Consider the following 17,643-nt stretch of genomic DNA (forward strand, 5'->3'; position numbering starts at 1 on the left):
CATATATCTGAAAACAATAACATTTTAGATGTCACATATGTAAAAATCTTGTTGAGACTATAATCACAGACAAGTTTTTAAGTTTTGCATACCCATCCATACTGCATATACCTACGAACCAATTCATGACACTCACTCCTGATATGTTGAATATAAAGAGTCAAAAGGTACTGGGTAAATTATGTGTTGCCAGCAGTTATTGGTGTCATGCACAGAAATAAGAAAAACCTGATGGTGAGCTGTCTAATAAAATATATTTGGAACCTTTAAAATAGAAGAAAGTGCAATATGATAACTCTACCTAAAACTGCAAAAATTATCCTAAATTATGTTTCTGTTACTTTATGGTTAAGTAATATAAATGTTTATAAGAAGGGAAAAAGGAAGTGACACAATTTGACACAGGCAGAAGCTGATGCATATTGTACTGCACTTGATCCAACAACTGCCACCAACACACAAGTTTAAAATGTTCTCTAAGGTTATTTATTGTATGTGAATTAGCTTCAGATTACATTATACATTATTAATACAGATAAAAGCATTATGAATAAAGTGTACTAAAATGTCTTCTGGTAACTGAAGTTAACTGTTAACAGAAAAGGCAAGATGTAATTAATAATAAAATAACAAGGGGAAAAATTGGATACTACAGTATTATTGTTCCTTATTACACAACTCCAGAGAATCTCCAATGTCAATTCAAACGCATGAAGATAACTAGTAAGACCAATAAAACAAGAGGAAATAACTTAAAAGAACAGGTACAATTCTGACCATATGATAAAGAGTGTGTATGATCATCCTATGTACAACCTTAGTTATAATATGACATAGTTAGCACAACCAACGCCAAGGTTATCACATCATTGTTGGAATCTGGTGAGTATTTCCTCACTTCCATTTTATTCACTTGCCTGACTTAAGATACCTTCATAGTCCATATTTGAGCTAAATTCTAGTGACTTAACTTGCATATGCTTATCATATTTATTGAGTTTTGACTCTGCTTAAATAATCCATGTGACTTCAGAAGCCCATTAATAGCATTGACTGCTTCATCACAAATAATTATTATATAAATAGCTATTTTATCTTTCACGTGTAGATTAGTGTTCACACCATTGTCAACATTGTGATCAAAGTGTTACTCGGAATAAGAGGAAATGTCTGAATACTGTACAATATTAACATGTTGATATATACACAAATACTGTATTGTATTTAAGATGAAGCTTAGTTACTGAATATAACAATACTGGCTGTTATATATAATATTATAAATTACAAAATATTATATATTTTCTTTGATTATACTCACAAGTGAAAGACAGGAACAAACACAGCATGGAGATACAGTGCTTGCTCGTGAGAACTTTCTGATACAGTAATCTGATAACAGTACCTCACAAAAATGTTGAAGCTGGCACAAAATAGATAATTGTTAAATATAGTATTGTGCAGACATGCTCACTTCACAAGTAAGTATTACATTTGAACTTCATGGACAATGATGACAGAAGAGAGGGAAGTAACTAAGGGAAGACGTGATGTATCTATTAAACTAGTGGTTGATCAATATTTCTCCAGTAAAAGTAACTTGTTAGTAACAGAGAAAAAGAAGATGGGCATTAAATATCTATATTCATTTGTACAAACATTTGTCATTTTTTTTTCCCATTCAGCAGTGGATTACCTGTACAACATTGCCATGAGCAGTTTAAACATAACTACATTGAATCTGATTTTCAGATTACTTTTTGTCATCTATGATTTAGTGATTTGATTTTTAGCTTAGGAACTTGTCTTAACCATTTGGCTGCTACACTTGTTACAGTTGAAGGAAATTTCATACTCAGTCTCAGCAGAATTTAATCTTAGCTGTAAAACTTGACTCCAGTTGCAAGACTATCAAGATGGTACCTTTGGTTCCTCCACTGCACAGCTTTTTTTGTTCTCTAATATGTTTAAAGAATTTCTTTTTGCTATTTCTATAAAAAAATTACTTTTAGATCAAAATATGTCAATATTGATACCAGTGCTATTTATTGTTAGTTTATCCCAAGTTATGTTTGTAAAGATTAAAACAATATGATTATGCTTTTTATATTTTCTTCATTATTTTACACTTCTGGGAAAATCCCCCTGAAATTTACTTACTGTACACAGCCAAAAGGTCTATAACATGTTTCAAGTGTTATAAATTTATATATTGGAAAATATATGACAAGTAGTTTCCATGAGAGATGAATCAGTCATCTTTAAGTACAAAGAAAATTAAAAACAAAAACAGAACAATAAACTTGTCAACTAAAACAGTTTACGTTCAACATGACAAAATAAAACTTTAACATATTTAATTACAATACATCATCTAAAAGCTGTACTCTATATACACTATACTCAAGTGACAGTATTATAAGTCTAAGAGTCACTGAAGTCTTTAAACAATGTGTCTAACAATAGTATATCTACATGAATAACTTACATGACAACCAATGAGTTATCACTCCCTTTCCCAGGAGAGTTTTGTCTTTAGTGTATTAATGCAACAAATCACAGTCATTTTTATCTTTAAATAATAATCGCCCTTTACAACACCAGACTCCCCTGGGGAGCTCCCCTCTGAGGGGTGGCCATAACAGAGGAGCCAACCTATCACTATACAGGGTATACTTCCTTCACCATCTCTATTGCACTTGCCCCCTCACATATACTTCAGTAGTTCTTACACCTTCATTTCTGGTAACCTCAGATGCTGCCCTTTAGTAACTAACCTCTAGTTCAAATTTTAAACATTTCTACCTCACTCGGACTTTCTTCCAAGAGCTATAACTTATGTCAACTTTTTACTCTCACATATGCCTTCCTATTCTTTTCAAATACCTTCACTACATCAGGTAGGTTTCCTCCAACTCCAGAGATCACCATCAACTTCTACAGTGTCTCATGATCCACCCTAACACATATCTTCTCCAGGGTGCACCAAGAGGCATATTCACAATAAACCCTGTTGAAAGAGATTAGCTTTAACTGGGACTTTCATACAACAATCTGGAACCTTTATATGCCAGTCTGGAGTCTTTACATAGACAGTCTGGAACCTTCTTTATATGACAGTCTGGAGTGTTTACGTGACACTCCAGAATTTTTACATAACTTTTGGGTCTTGACATGACTGTGATTGGTTCTGCACACACTACAGCAAATAATGCCTCATTAGTCCCATCTGCCTGGCCAAGGGACCTAATCTTATCTTGTGGGTTGAGAACCAATGACATTATGGTGCTCCTTTGTCCAATTTTTCATTGAGAGAGACAGATAAAATAAAAATAAAACAAAATAAAGTTAACTGTGAATAAAACTGAAGGAGTTACCAGCTCACTGTGTTCCATGGCATCCAGCATAACTTTAATGTACTTGACTCCACTGAATAGGTTACCTTTTTATAACAAAAACTTTCATTCCTTGATAAAAATAATGTCTTTCACATATTTCCACTCTATCCAGATTTACTGTACTTTTACTTATTCATTCTCCAAACTACTGATGGTAGAGTGGAATAAATCTGTATACAATTTAATGCAGATTCGTGAAATGTAATTTGTATTCTGAATAGTCCTAATATTTCAATAAATCAGTATTCACCAGTAAAATTTCATCTCCATCGTTAATAAATTCCAAGATTTTAAAGAAATTTCTGTAAAGTACAGACTGCTGTATACATGACTCATTAAACAACTCACATAACAAACATTGTGAACTTGTCAACAGAAAACTTTGTTCTCCATGTCTGTGGCACTTTTGTTGATTAATGTTCATGGAAGTACAGTACAGTGGTCCCTCGGTTAACGAGCGCCTCGGTTAGCGAGATTTTGGTTGACGGGCTACCTTCCATAAGATTCTTAACTTCGGTTAACGAGCAATCCCTCGATTAACGAGTTTCTTACGAGCCGACCTCCACATGTTTTAGCTTGCATTTGGAGGTCCACCAGCTGTAGTATTAATCCGTCAATACAGTAATCGGTTCTAGGGCTTAAATTCCTTACCCTTTTAGTAAATATCAAGAAGTTTATACTATTCAATAATTTTAAAAGTTTAATATTAAATTTTTTAGTCATTTTAACAATCATTGAACATAACTGAAGGTAGGGTCACTAGTTTGTGGCACGCCATCCAGCCTGCCAACACAGCATACAGGCGTCAGTCTTTTTGTCTTTTCAGTGGAGGTAACATCTTGCTTGAGACTTTCTTCAACTAAACGCTTTTTTTCTGTGTTTACAAGCAAATTATTGGTCATTTTGAAGTTTATTTTACATATTGACAATATAAAATGCAGTGCAGTGTTGATTTAAAGAAAATAATCTTGAATTACACCAAGAGAACTAAAATTTTATGGGTGAAATGGCGCCATGGGGTGACTTCTCTTCCACCCCAATGCCTTCTCTTCTCCCTTCTCCTCCACCCCCATTCTAATTCCCATCATCATCATCATCATCATCATCATCGAGTTTTTCGGTTAACGAGCAACCTTCTAGAACGGAATGTGCTCGTTAACCGAGGGACCACTGTACTGCACACTTTTCGTGCAGGATAGATGTACAGTAGACCTTTCCCTTTCGTGGGTTTATTTTTCGCGATTTTGACGATTCGGGTGGCTAGCATGCGAGCCTTCTCCCACAGCACAACGAGTCACCCCACACGCCCGCGGCGTCTCATCTCACTCTGTTTGCCCTCACCCAGTACCCGTGACCTCGCATCCTGTGTCATACTCTCAAAACTTTCGCGGTTCTTTGTGAAAATGGCCCCGGAGAGACTGCCTAGTGTCAGTGCTAGTGATGCAAGTGGAGTGAAACATAAAAGGCAAAAGTCAGTGATGACCCTGGCAAAGAAAATTTAATTATTTGAAAGGTTAAAGGATGGAATGAGTGTTGCCACGGTTGATCGGTTGTTTGGGGTAAACGAATCGACAGTGCGGTACATAAGAAAGAATGAACAAGCAATTCGTGACTCTGTTCAAGAGAGTGCTCCTGCAAGTGTTAAAGTGGCACAGGTTGTTTGTGACAAGAACATAGTGAAAAATGAGAAAGCACTGAACATTTGCACTGAGGACCAGCACTGCAAAAATGTTCCGATGGACAGCAATGTAATTCGTGAAAAGGCTAAAAGTCTTGACGCTCATTTTTATGAGTCAGCTGACTGGGGAGACCGCATCAGCTGACCACACAGCCGCAGGTACCTTTCCTGCCAAGCTAAAGAAAATAATAGAAGAGAAAGGCTATAGACCAGAGCAAGTGTATAATGCCGATGAATCTGGTTTATATTTGGAAGAAAATGCCTGGAAGAAAGTACATAAACAAGCAGGAGAGGCATGCCTCTGAGTTCAAGACAGCCAAGAACAGAGTGACGCTCATCTTCTGTGGCAATGCGGCTGACCACATGATCAAACCTGGCTTGCTTTACCGTTCAGCAAACCCTAGGGCTTTAAAGGAAAAAACAAGAACCATTTGTTAGTGTTTTGGCAGTCCAACAAAAATGCATGGGTAACTGTGCAAGCATTCCTGGACTGGTTCCACAAATGCTTCATCCCAGAAATGGAAGAATACCTTGCTTCCAAGAAGATGTAATTCAAGGTGTTATTATTGATAGACAATGCACCAGGCCACCCAGAAAGTTTACAGTTTAGGCATTCAGATGTAGGTGATGTTCCTATCCCTTAACACCACTGCTCTTATCCAGCCTCTCGATCAGGGCGTAATACTCACCTTCAAGGCATATTATACACGCCGCTCTTTTGGTTGTATTCGTAGTGCCATGGATGCAGACCCTCACCTTGATGTTAGCAAGTGTTGGAAAGAGTGCAGCATTGCGGACTGCATTACCAGCATCAGTGAAGCATTCAAAGAACTCAAACCAGATACAGTGAATGCTTGTTGGCGCACCTTATGGCCTGAGTGTGTGAATAATTTCCAGGGATTTTCGTCCATAGTAAATGATGTAAATGACATTGCGAGTGTTGCACGTCAGTTGGGTGTTGAGGGGTTTGTGGACATGGCTGCTGAAGACATGGAAGAGCTGAGGATTTGGAAGAGTTGGTAGAAAGAGCTGAGGAAGATGAAGAGGAAGAAATTATGAAATTACAACAAGAAGGTTGATGCTTGGGAAATATTACAAGAAGAAGGTTGGTGCTTGGCAAATTTTGAAGAGCTATTTCGTCAGGTAAAGATGGTGAATGATTTCATTGCTGACCACAACCCTTCCATGGAACACAGCCTTATGATGGTCTGAGGAATCAGCCAGGTATTGTTTCCCTATCATGAAATGTTTAAAGACCTCAAAGCAAAGAGGAAACAACTACTAATCACCATGTTTTTCAAGAAAGAACTGCCGCCGCTCCACCCTCCTCCTCCCAGCCACCACTTCACCACCTCCCTCCTGGCCACCTCCTGGTCGCACATCACTCCACCACCCGCTTCTCCACCAACCACCACTGATTCACCCTCTTCCACCATTGATCGTGATGATCCACCTATGCTCCAGTAACCAGATGTCTCCCTATGTACAGTGCACCACTTCAGCAAGCTCCAAACTTCCACATACGAATGTAAGTATTGGTGAATTAAGTTTCTCACACACAGTATAGATATACCTGTATATTAGTGCACTAAGGTATTACATAAGTGGCTATTTGCAGTTTTGCCAATTCGCGCCATTTCTTGGAACCTATCCCTCGTGAATGGCAAGGGTTTACTGTATTTCTTAAGCACTGTTGAATAATGATCAAAAACTGGTGTAATTGAAGAGAGAGAAATATATCGAGAGACAATAATCTAAATTATTCCTCCTAATCCAGATATTTCTTTCTATTAAGAAGTACTTTTGTGTTCCTGTTACACACACACTTAAGAAGAAATAAATGCTTAAAGCCAATTCTAGCATTCAGTTTGCACCAAATTAAAGTACCTGTACTTGTTTTGAGATCAAGTCTTTACTTTTCTTCTTAATACAGTGGTCCCACGGTTAACGAACACAATTCATTCCAGAAGGTCGCTCGTTAATCAAAAATTTTGTTAACCGAATCCATTGTTTCAATGGGATATTGGGTAATTGGTTCCAGCTCACCGAAAAGTACATACAAAGTAAAAAAAAAAAAAAATGCAGTAAAGTACACTTACTTTGAGGTGTGTATGTAAAAGGTTCCTGGTTGATGATGATGATGGGAATTAGAAGTGGGGGTGGAGGAGAAGGGAGAAGAGAAGGAAGTGGGGATGGAGGAGAAATCACCTTTCAGGAAACCATGCTTGATGCAGTCATTTCACCAATAAAATTTTAAGTTCACTTGGTGTAATTCAATATTATTTTCTTTAAATCAACACTGCACTGCACTGACCTATATATTATCAATATGTTAAATAAATTTCAGAATGACAAATAATTGTATTGTATACTGTAAAAATGTAAAAATACTCTGTATTCAAGAGACCCACAAGCAAGATGTTTCCTCCACTGAACAGAGACTCAAACAGATGCCTTGGTGGGTGAGTGAAGTGGCTGATGGGTGCACAAAAAACTAGTTCCCTGTACTGCAATTATGTTAAATAAGTATTAAAATGACTAATAATTTTAATATAAAACATGAAAAATATTAAATAGCACAACCTTCTTGATATTTACTCCAATGGAAACGAATGTAAGTCCTAGAACCGATTACTGTATTGGAGGACTAATCTACCAGCCGATGAGCAAGCCAAACATGTTAACATATTTTCGAAAGAATTTTGTTAATCAAATTTTTGTTCGTTGACCAAATTGAAGATTCTTATGGAAAGTAATTTGTTAACCGAAATTTCGCTAACCGAGGGACCACTGTATTATTTTTTAAATAATGCTTCAACACTCTTATACTGTGGATTAAGGCTTCAGAAACCAAATAAAATTAAAGAAACAATATCAACACTTACACAATAAAATTCCTGTACAATAACTGATTTCCTATAAAAACAAATTATATAATGACACCATCTAAAATTTGGCTATGCTTACAATGCCGCCAAAAATATTATTTTGTACAGATAATTAGAAATTTTCTTCCACAATCCACCAATAAATATACTTCTTTTTCCATCCTTCCTAAAAGTGATCATCAGACGTTTTTTATAAACATTCTGTACCACAATAACTTAGTCGTCATTTTCCAATACATTCTCCTTATTATAAAAGAGTACAGTGCAGTAAATGCTAAACTCACATGTTTATTGACAAATCCACAAAATTTACACATACTGTATAACACTTGTATGTTTGTACAGTACAGGGGATTATTTATTTTTCTTGTGTTTCTCAGTCCTTAAACTCTGTTGTTTTAGAGGTTCTTGTGGGACCGTTGGTGTCGTTGGTTCCTGTAGAGGATGCAGCTGGTCCTGTGTCAGCCTTTGGAAAGTCACCCGAGTTTGTTTCCTCTATGGCTTTCCGCAGCTGGTGGGGAGGGAGACAATGAAGTTATAATGATTGTGTCAAATAAATGATAATTACATTACTGACTGAGTGACACCACTCTATGATAAGATGATGTCACTGTACATGAATTCTGAAGATAAACTGAGACTTTTTAGACCATAAAACTTCACTAGTGTCAGCAAAATAAAATATATTAGCTGTAAATTTCTACAAGCAGAGGGCAATCTACTGGTATACAGATAAATAGCAATAAGAGGATAACTTCAGTCTAAACACATTAAATTGAATACTGACTGTTAGGTGGTGGTGTACACTTAATTTTGTATTATCAATATTATTCTTCACACATATTTGTAATTTTTGCACATGTTACATCATCATGCACAACACCCAACTAACACACAGAGGAAGGTACTGTATCTAAAAAAAAAAATTAGTGACATTGTGTCAAAAATCATTGGAGTTCCCGTGACCTAAAAATATGGGAACATGAAATCTAAAGGATTGCAGCTACTGCAAACATATTCTACATAGGCATCTACAGTATATACAGCTATGCAAATAAAAATAGTACAACAGAATGCAATTTTACAAAGACTGGCATAGTAATCAGTAATATAAATACCAATCATACATTCATATACAAAATTACTGTATTATTACTACAGGAAAAAAGTGTTTTCTCTCTCACAAGCTCATCATAATTTTGATGAATGCCTAATTCATCCATCTACCAGGTATATTTCAAGTAGTAGTTAAAAATATTTTGGGGGACTTAATGAAGGAAAAAAATATAGAAGTGGCCTTTGAAAGCTCCCAGTTATCCAGGGCTTGAAAAGTGCCAATAAAGACAGTTTCTGGTCAGCTGAACCTCACTCTTAGCATGTCCCAATAAATCCTACATTACACAGTGCTACAGATTGACATTGAAAATTTGTTTCTCAGAAAAATAGACTTCCCTAGCACTTATTCCATTCTATATAAACGATGTGGCATAAAAACAAAGAAATTATAATACTGTATAAAACTATAAAATAAGAAAAATGGAGAGCACGGATGTGTATGAGTGACAGGTTAACGTGTGTGGAGGCAATGGGTTATAACCAAGGCCTTCGCTACGTTACTGACTCGCCATCCCAGCTTCTGTATATTGTTACTTCTAATGAAATTACAAAACTGGTGTAAAAATCATTTCAATACTCTAATGTGGCTTAGAGATAAAGAAAATATAATATAAAACTATAAAATAAGAAAAATTAAAAGCATGGGTTTGTATATATGGAAAGTGAATGTGTGTTGAGGCGGTGGGTTACCGGGCTTAAACTGTGTGGCAGCGCTCCCTCTTGATATGATGTCATGGTATACACACAACCACTCAGCCAGTGAGCCAGCCACACATTTAAGTGTGGAAGGAGCTATTTTTTGTACATAAAATATGTGCTTTTGTATTTTATGATCTACTATGTATCGATTTTATTGTTTATTATAGCAATAAATATGGCAACTCACCCCTGTTGTGTGCGGTATTCAAACTTACAATTCTAGCTGAATTTTGGAGGAATCTTTATTTCTATTATTATTACTGGGTATTTTATTTTTGGTGCCAGTTAGTTGAATCTGCTTGTTGCCTGAATTCCAGATAACTGGGATTCCTTTGTATTGAACAAGCTTGAGCATTTGCATCCTCTTAAACCATCAATACCTCCAGCAAAATGATACAGTACGGTACAGTACACCTTTCACCAGAACTACAGTCAAAAGAGTATCACACAACAGAAAACAATCCAAACTGTTATGATGGGGGGAGACATACTCTTTTATGTTAACAAAACCTTTAATTTTTGTATGAAGGATTAAACATCACAGTTTACTAACAAAAATAAATTTGAGGATAGATATCATCAGGCACAGGAGCAAGAGAGAGAGAGCAATGCTGGCATGACGACATGGGACACTGTAATGGATTCTGACTTCATGTCCCTGGTATCAATTGGCACCATGAAGCAGTATGGCCGCAGGCGCCTCATAGTCGACCACCAACTACGGCATGAAGCCATGGGCTGGGTGTGTCAGTAGGCACTGTATCAGCCATGGGTATCATTGAATGTGGCGGTGTCCAAGGTGGCTTACCATGAGTTGGGACTACCGCTCAGGAGTAGCCGCCTGAAACTGGCCAGGAGCCCAGACCACAGTTGCTTGCCCATTCTTCCGCTCACTCCTGGGGTTACAGCCGAGTGATCAGCTGCAGGTCAGCCAGACCATCTGTATGGCAGAGAACAGCCAGATGCGTCTGATGGGTGGGTCTTCATTAACATTACAGGACATGACAAGGATGGCCACGTTAGATCCACCAAGCATCTGTGCTACATTGCCAAGGACTGTCTAGGCTTATTCCTCAGTCGACCGTGGCCTGTTCATGTCTTGGTATCATTTCAGAGAACCTTTCAGCGATTGGAGAGTTTCCACAGAAGCCCAGGGGAAACAAGACTGTGGCAGCCAGCATAAAAACAACAGGCAGCACCAGTGAGGGCCAGATCACTGAGGAGGTTTGTGTGAGTGTCCAAGGAAAGCACAACCACCTCTAGCCTGAAAACCTCAACAAGCTCCAGCAATGGATACTGGATAGGTATGCCTCCAGTATGTTCAATGTATGTAAGCACCAACAACTGCCAATGATGCACAGAGGGCTACTGGAGATCTTCCTGAAGCCAGACACAAGGCCAATAGTGGCATACACACTGATAACAGTCCCGCTGCACTGGCAAGATGAGGTCAAACGAAGCCTGGATCGGCATGTAAGGATTCAAGTGATCGCAACCAAATGGTGCCACCGGATGGTAATCGTGGCATAAAAGGATGGGTCACTGTGAAGGATGGTTGATTTACAAGTTCTCAACCAGGAGTCAGTGAGCCAAACTCACCACACCCCCACCCTTCCATCAGGTGACCTCTGTGCCGACTAACACTAAGAAGACCGTTCTGGATGCTTGGAATGGCTATCACAGTGTGAGGCTACATAAGAACAGCCGAGACTACACCACGTTCATCACACTCTGTGGTCGTTACCAGTACATGACCACCCCATAGGACTACCTGGCAGCAGGAAACAGATACACCCATAAATTCGACCTCATCACACGTGACATGCCATACAAGGTAAGTGCATTGACAACTTTCTCCTATGGGTAGGCTCCATTGAGCAGTGTTTTTCCCAGACCTGCCACTACCTCACTCTCTGCAATACGACAGGCATTGTATTTAACCCAGAGAAATTTCAATTTGCACGATATATTGTAGAATTTGCTGGGTTCGAGGTCACAGCAGAGTCAGTCAGACAGTGCTGGCAACTACTGGAGAGCACCAAGAGTTTTCCTACACCCAAGGACATAACTGGAATATGCTCATGGTTTGGCCTAGTACAACAAGTGAGTTATGTCTTTATGCCTACACAGTGCGACCAGCAATGGAGTCATTTAGGGAACTTCTGAAACAAAGTGTAAAGTTTTATTAGAATGAACAGCTGAACAAGCTGTTTCAGGATTCCAGAAGCATGATTGTTCAGGCAGTGGAGAAAAGAAGGAGAATATTCCAGACGGGATGCCAGCCCTACCTGTTTGGCTACAGATTTCTCCGAAATGGATATTGGGTTCTGTCTGACAAAAAGCATTCCAGTTGCAAGTCGAACTCGCCGTACTGCTTCCAGCAGTTGAGCTATGCCCAGCAGAGAGTGGAGCACTGGCTGTGGTGGATGCCCTAGAGAAGGCTCGCTACTTTATACAGACAGGGCTGTGATGATTTGGTCATTGCCACTGACGACAAATCACTGGTCAAAATCCGAGGTGACTGGAGACTGGAGGACATCCCAAACCCAAGACTGTTAAAAAATCTTGAACTACAGGTTCAGGATTGTACACGTCCCTGGCAGGAAGCATGTGGGACCAGACGCTATGTCCAGAAAACCGGCAACGGGCATGATAGCCGGCCTCCACCGAATAGTCACCAAGGAGTAATAAGCCCGGTCCATGACACTGAAGCCGCACGTGGAACCATAGTAGCTGTGGCAGTGAATGTACTACAAACAGCATTGTTAGGCAGGCTCAGGGATGCAGCGACCATACAGGCCCTGGTGAACAGAATCATTGATGGATGGATTCCATGAGTCCAAGAATCTTTTGGAATTGGGGCTCAGAGTATTTTTCCTGTTCAGGACTGGATTGTCTACACATGATGGGCTGCCCCTCTACAAGAGCCAAGTTGTGGTACCAGGGACCCTTGGGGCTGAGGTGTTGGAAGTACAGCTCCTCCCCGACTTACAACCTGCCTCGGTCGTACTGAACTGTACTGTACTATTAAATTGATCACTGTGAACTATAGTAAAATAATGCTTTCATTTATTCTTTTATTTTTCAAGTGAGGAAATCCTAACAAGTCAACAAAGATGGCAGAGAAATTAACACTAGACTAACAAAAAAATCAGGTTATTAGTAATGTATGGAAGGCCAGATACTGTTCAACAACACCCAAATACCTGTACCTGGGTGATGTTAATAACTGTATGTATGTTCTTCTGCAACAGATCAGTATACAGTATATACAGTATTTGGCTTTATATATATGAATATTAAACTGACTCTTTCATCTGGTGTTAATTTATCTGCCACAGTTGTTCATGTATTATGGATCCCTCACTTATAAAAGAGAACATTTATATTACCATCAGACACCTTGCATAATTAACATTGGGATTTTCTTGGACATCATCCTAATCCTTGTGACCCTGTTGGAGACAGCAGTATCAGACAGCCTAATGACTGGCAAGGATACTCTTGGGTAAAGGTGAGGCAGTTGAAGCTTAGAGGAAAACAACACTTTTGTCCCCTTTCTCTTATCTCCAGCAAGACGTATGACTGTACAGGGTATACCGGTACCTAACTCCAGACTTTGTCAAATGCATAATTAAGAGGCATTTGTTTTAATAGGACCAGCTGTGATGAGCAACATTTTAGGATTAATAACTTCCTTACACTGCTTCCTAATGAGCAGATAGAGAACATCCTGTATAAGAGTTATGAACTGTAGTTAGTCCAAGGCAGCTTGTTAGACGGGTTATTTTTGCATGCAATACTTAGTAATAAATGGTAATCATCTCAAACTTCCAGTTTTTATATAAATATTGAATGCCTTAACATTACTGTATGTCACTTAACATAAAGAACTAATCTGATATTTTGTGATCAATTGTGTGAATCAGGTCTCTGTACACTTTTCTCTCACTCTAGCCTGTTTTATTTAAAGACTTGGTTGACATCATATTTTACTATTCTGACTATATCTAACTCTAAAATAACTTGGCCATGTTATGAATGAACTGTTGATAAGGACATCATACAGTACCTGTACAGATATAGTTCTTTTGGACTCTTATCTTCTTAATAATCATCTGCAGTACAGCACTGAGGGCAACACACATACAACCATAACCAACAAACAACTCTTAAAATTACTGTGTTCAGTATCAGTAATGTAACAAACAAATATTAAAACAATGTTTATTACAGACTATAATACAGGTAGTACAGACAGTAATAAAAATACACTAAAGTTTAAAAATCTTCACTCCATGAGTTTGGTGGTTAAGATGGTATTTCATAACAATGTGGGATATGGTGCAATAAATTAACAAAAACAAACATTACAGTCAAGTCCACTCAAAAATTTCTAATGATAAACCTTTCTTCGTATTGTGGGCCTCAAAAACTTTTCCCTGAAAGTGCCCCCAACACCCCTATTTCTCCTGGGCTTGACGAAGTCGCCCGAGTTGGTTGATTCAACTGCTTTTCTTAACTGGAAGGTAAGTGGCATGGGGAACTATACTATGGGAATAATTACAGTGGCAGGAGACTACATAGCATGCAATGAGTGAGGAGTGGCTGAGAAACATTACTGAAGGAGGCAAGGAGGAGGGAGATGTCCAGGGCATAAAGGAAGAGGTAAACAGAGAGTAATACATAAAAAGGGAAACTATATAAAGACAGAGTGAGCAGCAACTTGGGTGAGACAGGTACAGAGTGAGCAGCAACTTGGGTGAGACAGGTACAGAGTGAGCAGCAACTTGGGTGAGACAGGTACAGAGTGAGCAGCAACTTGGGTGAGACAGGCAGCAACTTGGGTGAGACAGAGACAGCAACTTGGGTGAGCAGCAACTTGGGTGAGACAGGTACAGAGTGAGCAGCAACTTGGGTGAGACAGGGACAGAGTGAGCAGCAACTTGGGTGAGACAGGTACAGAGTGAGCAGCAACTTGGGTGAGACAGGTACAGAGTGAGCAGCAACTTGGGTGAGACAGGTACAGAGTGAGCAGCAACTTGGGTGAGACAGGTACAGGTGAGAGCAACGGGTGGACAGGTACAGAGGGGGCAACTTGGGTGAGACAGTACAGAGTGAGCAGCAACTTGGGTGAGACAGGTACAGAGTGAGCAGCAACTTGGGTGAGACAGGTACAGAGTGAGCAGCAACTTGGGTGAGACAGGTACAGAGTGAGCAGCAACTTGGGTGAGACAGGTACAGAGTGAGCAGCAACTTGGGTGAGACAGGTACAGAGTGAGCAGCAACTTGGGTGAGCAGGTGGGGGTTGGGTGTCAGGGTGAGCAGCAACTTGGGTGAGACAGGTACAGTAATAGGAAACACAAAGCCCCATTGGTATTTACAATGAACTTCATCCAAAATATGTAAAGGATATACATACTTCTGAATATAACTGAAGGTTATTACTAATTCACTAATGGCTGAGAGATTCTGTATTTTTGAAATATTAATGGAAAAATGTGAAAGATAAAGCTCCTATTGTGAATATTTCTAGTTTAAAATATACTGCACAGTAGTTCATACACCAAGCTTCTCATTAATGAACTAATGATTATAAACTTAACTGTAGTAGAAAAACATTAATTAAGGTTTATAATATATTGATGCTGACAAGATGAGAGATAAACTGTATAACTGACCTCCTTCAGTGCCACAACACCAATGATCCTGCCAATGGCTGTGACATAGGCATGATTAAGACCCAGCATGGAGAACAATGAGTGGACCTGTTGGAATAAAATTGATCACTGTGAATGACAGAATAATAATGCTGTTACAGTAAACCTAAAAGATACACACTGTCTCACTACAGTGCAGTACAGGAATACCCCTGTTATTGCAAATGATAAATTCATAAAAGTCATTGAAAATACAGCCACTCCTCGACTTACAACGTGGTTAGGGACCCAAATCCAGGTCGTAAGTCGAATTGGTCATAAGTCAAAAATGCGAAAATGATACAAAGAAAATATAAATGGATGTCTCTTTTTCTTCTCAGCACCACAAAACTCTCACTTTTAAGCATGCCAGCCATTTTAAAGGGAATTACAAATGAAAATTTTGTCAGTACACAGCGCAATCACTAACGCTTAGATTCGAAAATACGTAATTTGAAAAATTTTTGGTATGACTGGGGCGGTTGTATGTCCGGGTGGTCGTAAGTCAAGTAGGTCGTAAGTCGAGGAGTGGCTGTAACGAATTTGCAAATATCGGAGTAATTTTACCCATAAGAATTAATGTATATAGGGGGGATGCGTTCCAATCCAGACAACTTTCACCATTTGTTTATACTGTACAGTCTGAATTTCCTAAATTGACACCATCATTTCGTGTAAAAAGCTTTCCCCACTTTATAGAATTTGGGTCCCGGTAAAAATTCAAATTACATGCTCACAGGACCCAGTAAGGGCGACCACAACCACCTAGTGCTCTCCCTACCAGGTTGAGGTAGGAGTTATGTTATGTTATTTTGTTAAAGTCGGAATGCGGCTCAGCTAATGAGCTAATGCAGGGTATGCTAATTCCAGCTAACTCCCCGCCAGCCCAACATACAGGCAATTGAAACATCTAATAATTACTTAATAAGTAATACTGTATTAGGACACCTGGCATTTAATTGCAATTGTCGAAACCCCCTCCCTCACCCCCCATCGCATGCACTGCCACCATCATCTCTTGCCTGGCGATTCAGCTGTAAATACACACGAAGGAGAGCTCCGCAAATTTGTGTTGTAATTGCTGAAATACTAAGCTCCGTGAGGATTTTATATACGGTATTTGTACTTATTAGCACAGTGATGAAGTAGAGTGACTGTTATTTTGTTATGTCTCTCAATTATTGTATTTGGGACAATTTCTTATACAATCTCTGGTCAGCATCATGGTGACCACAACACGTCTTCTTTGTAAAGTCGTTTAGATCGTTGTGACTATCTCTTGCCTTTAAGTCACTTAGTGAATGTCGCTGCTCCCTCCCGGGCTCGTCTTCACTGAAAGAGAATACTGTATGTGAATATATCTATTTATATATACATATATATGTGTACTGTTTACGGTTTTCTTTGTCCCAATTATTCACGTGCTAGTATGAATGCCATGACAGTCTCTCTTCCTACTCTTACGTTCGTTCACAAAAAACCTTTGGGCTTCCGCCCTCGGTTTTCTAATTGCTCTCAGCATAAAGGCCAGAGTTGAGTTTTTCTCTTCATAACTTTATTTTATTGATGTCCTCAGTAGCGGGTTCAGCCTTTCCAGGCGTACTTTAGCGAGGCTGCTAGACTTGGCGTTCCTTCCGGAATGTTGACCTTCCGGTCTTCCTAGCAATCTAGAGTTATGTTGAAATGGACTTTACATCCTTATATGGGTTATATGAGTACAATTCTGGGTGGAATTCTCAACCCACTAAGTATTGCTAGAGTAATAGTGAACGCTGTTGCCAATAGAGCGCTATGTTAGCGACTCAGCACTGTCAACCCTGCCGGGTGATAGTGCGCACGTAGGAATTTTCGCTTAAGTTATTACTTGGGGGATAATGTCTGTGCCCCTGATTGGCAACAAATAGAGATCTTGATGATCCATTAAATAAAATGTTCTAATGAAATTATTTTATGTTAAAAAAAAAAATTTAATTGAGGTAAGGGATACTTGAGATAAGAGTCGGGAGAGAGATTCGACATAGTGAGTTAATTGTTTATAATTGTCAAATGAGTGACTTATATAACAATAAGAGATTTTAATGAATTAACTTACTAATAATATAACAATTATGAGTCATATTGATTAAGTTTGGGAGAAAATGTTTTTTCCCTTATATTTTTATAAT

General features: G+C 38.8%; 1 protein-coding gene across 5 annotated transcripts in view; it reads right to left on the reverse strand.

Moving 5' to 3' along the window:
* Positions 1 to 8,238: 8,238 nt before the first annotated feature.
* LOC121869191 (chloride channel protein 2-like) overlaps positions 8,239 to 17,643 on the reverse strand; it is a 136,901-nt gene continuing 127,496 nt past the window's right edge. For 4 of the 5 annotated variants that reach the window (XM_042370423.1, XM_042370422.1, XM_042370425.1 and 1 more), the window contains 3 exons: positions 15,461 to 15,547; positions 14,188 to 14,301; positions 8,239 to 8,475 (listed from right to left, as the gene is read on the reverse strand). In XM_042370423.1, the coding sequence (XP_042226357.1) occupies positions 8,341 to 8,475; positions 14,188 to 14,301; positions 15,461 to 15,547 (336 nt within the window). In that variant the 3' untranslated portion in view covers positions 8,239 to 8,340. The remainder of the gene's footprint in view (positions 8,476 to 14,187; positions 14,302 to 15,460; positions 15,548 to 17,643) is intronic. The other variant, XM_042370426.1, reaches the window with a different exon arrangement.

Source organism: Homarus americanus, unplaced genomic scaffold, assembly GCF_018991925.1.
Source record: "Homarus americanus isolate GMGI-L3 unplaced genomic scaffold, GMGI_Hamer_2.0 scaffold25467, whole genome shotgun sequence".
NCBI lineage: Eukaryota > Metazoa > Arthropoda > Malacostraca > Decapoda > Nephropidae > Homarus > Homarus americanus.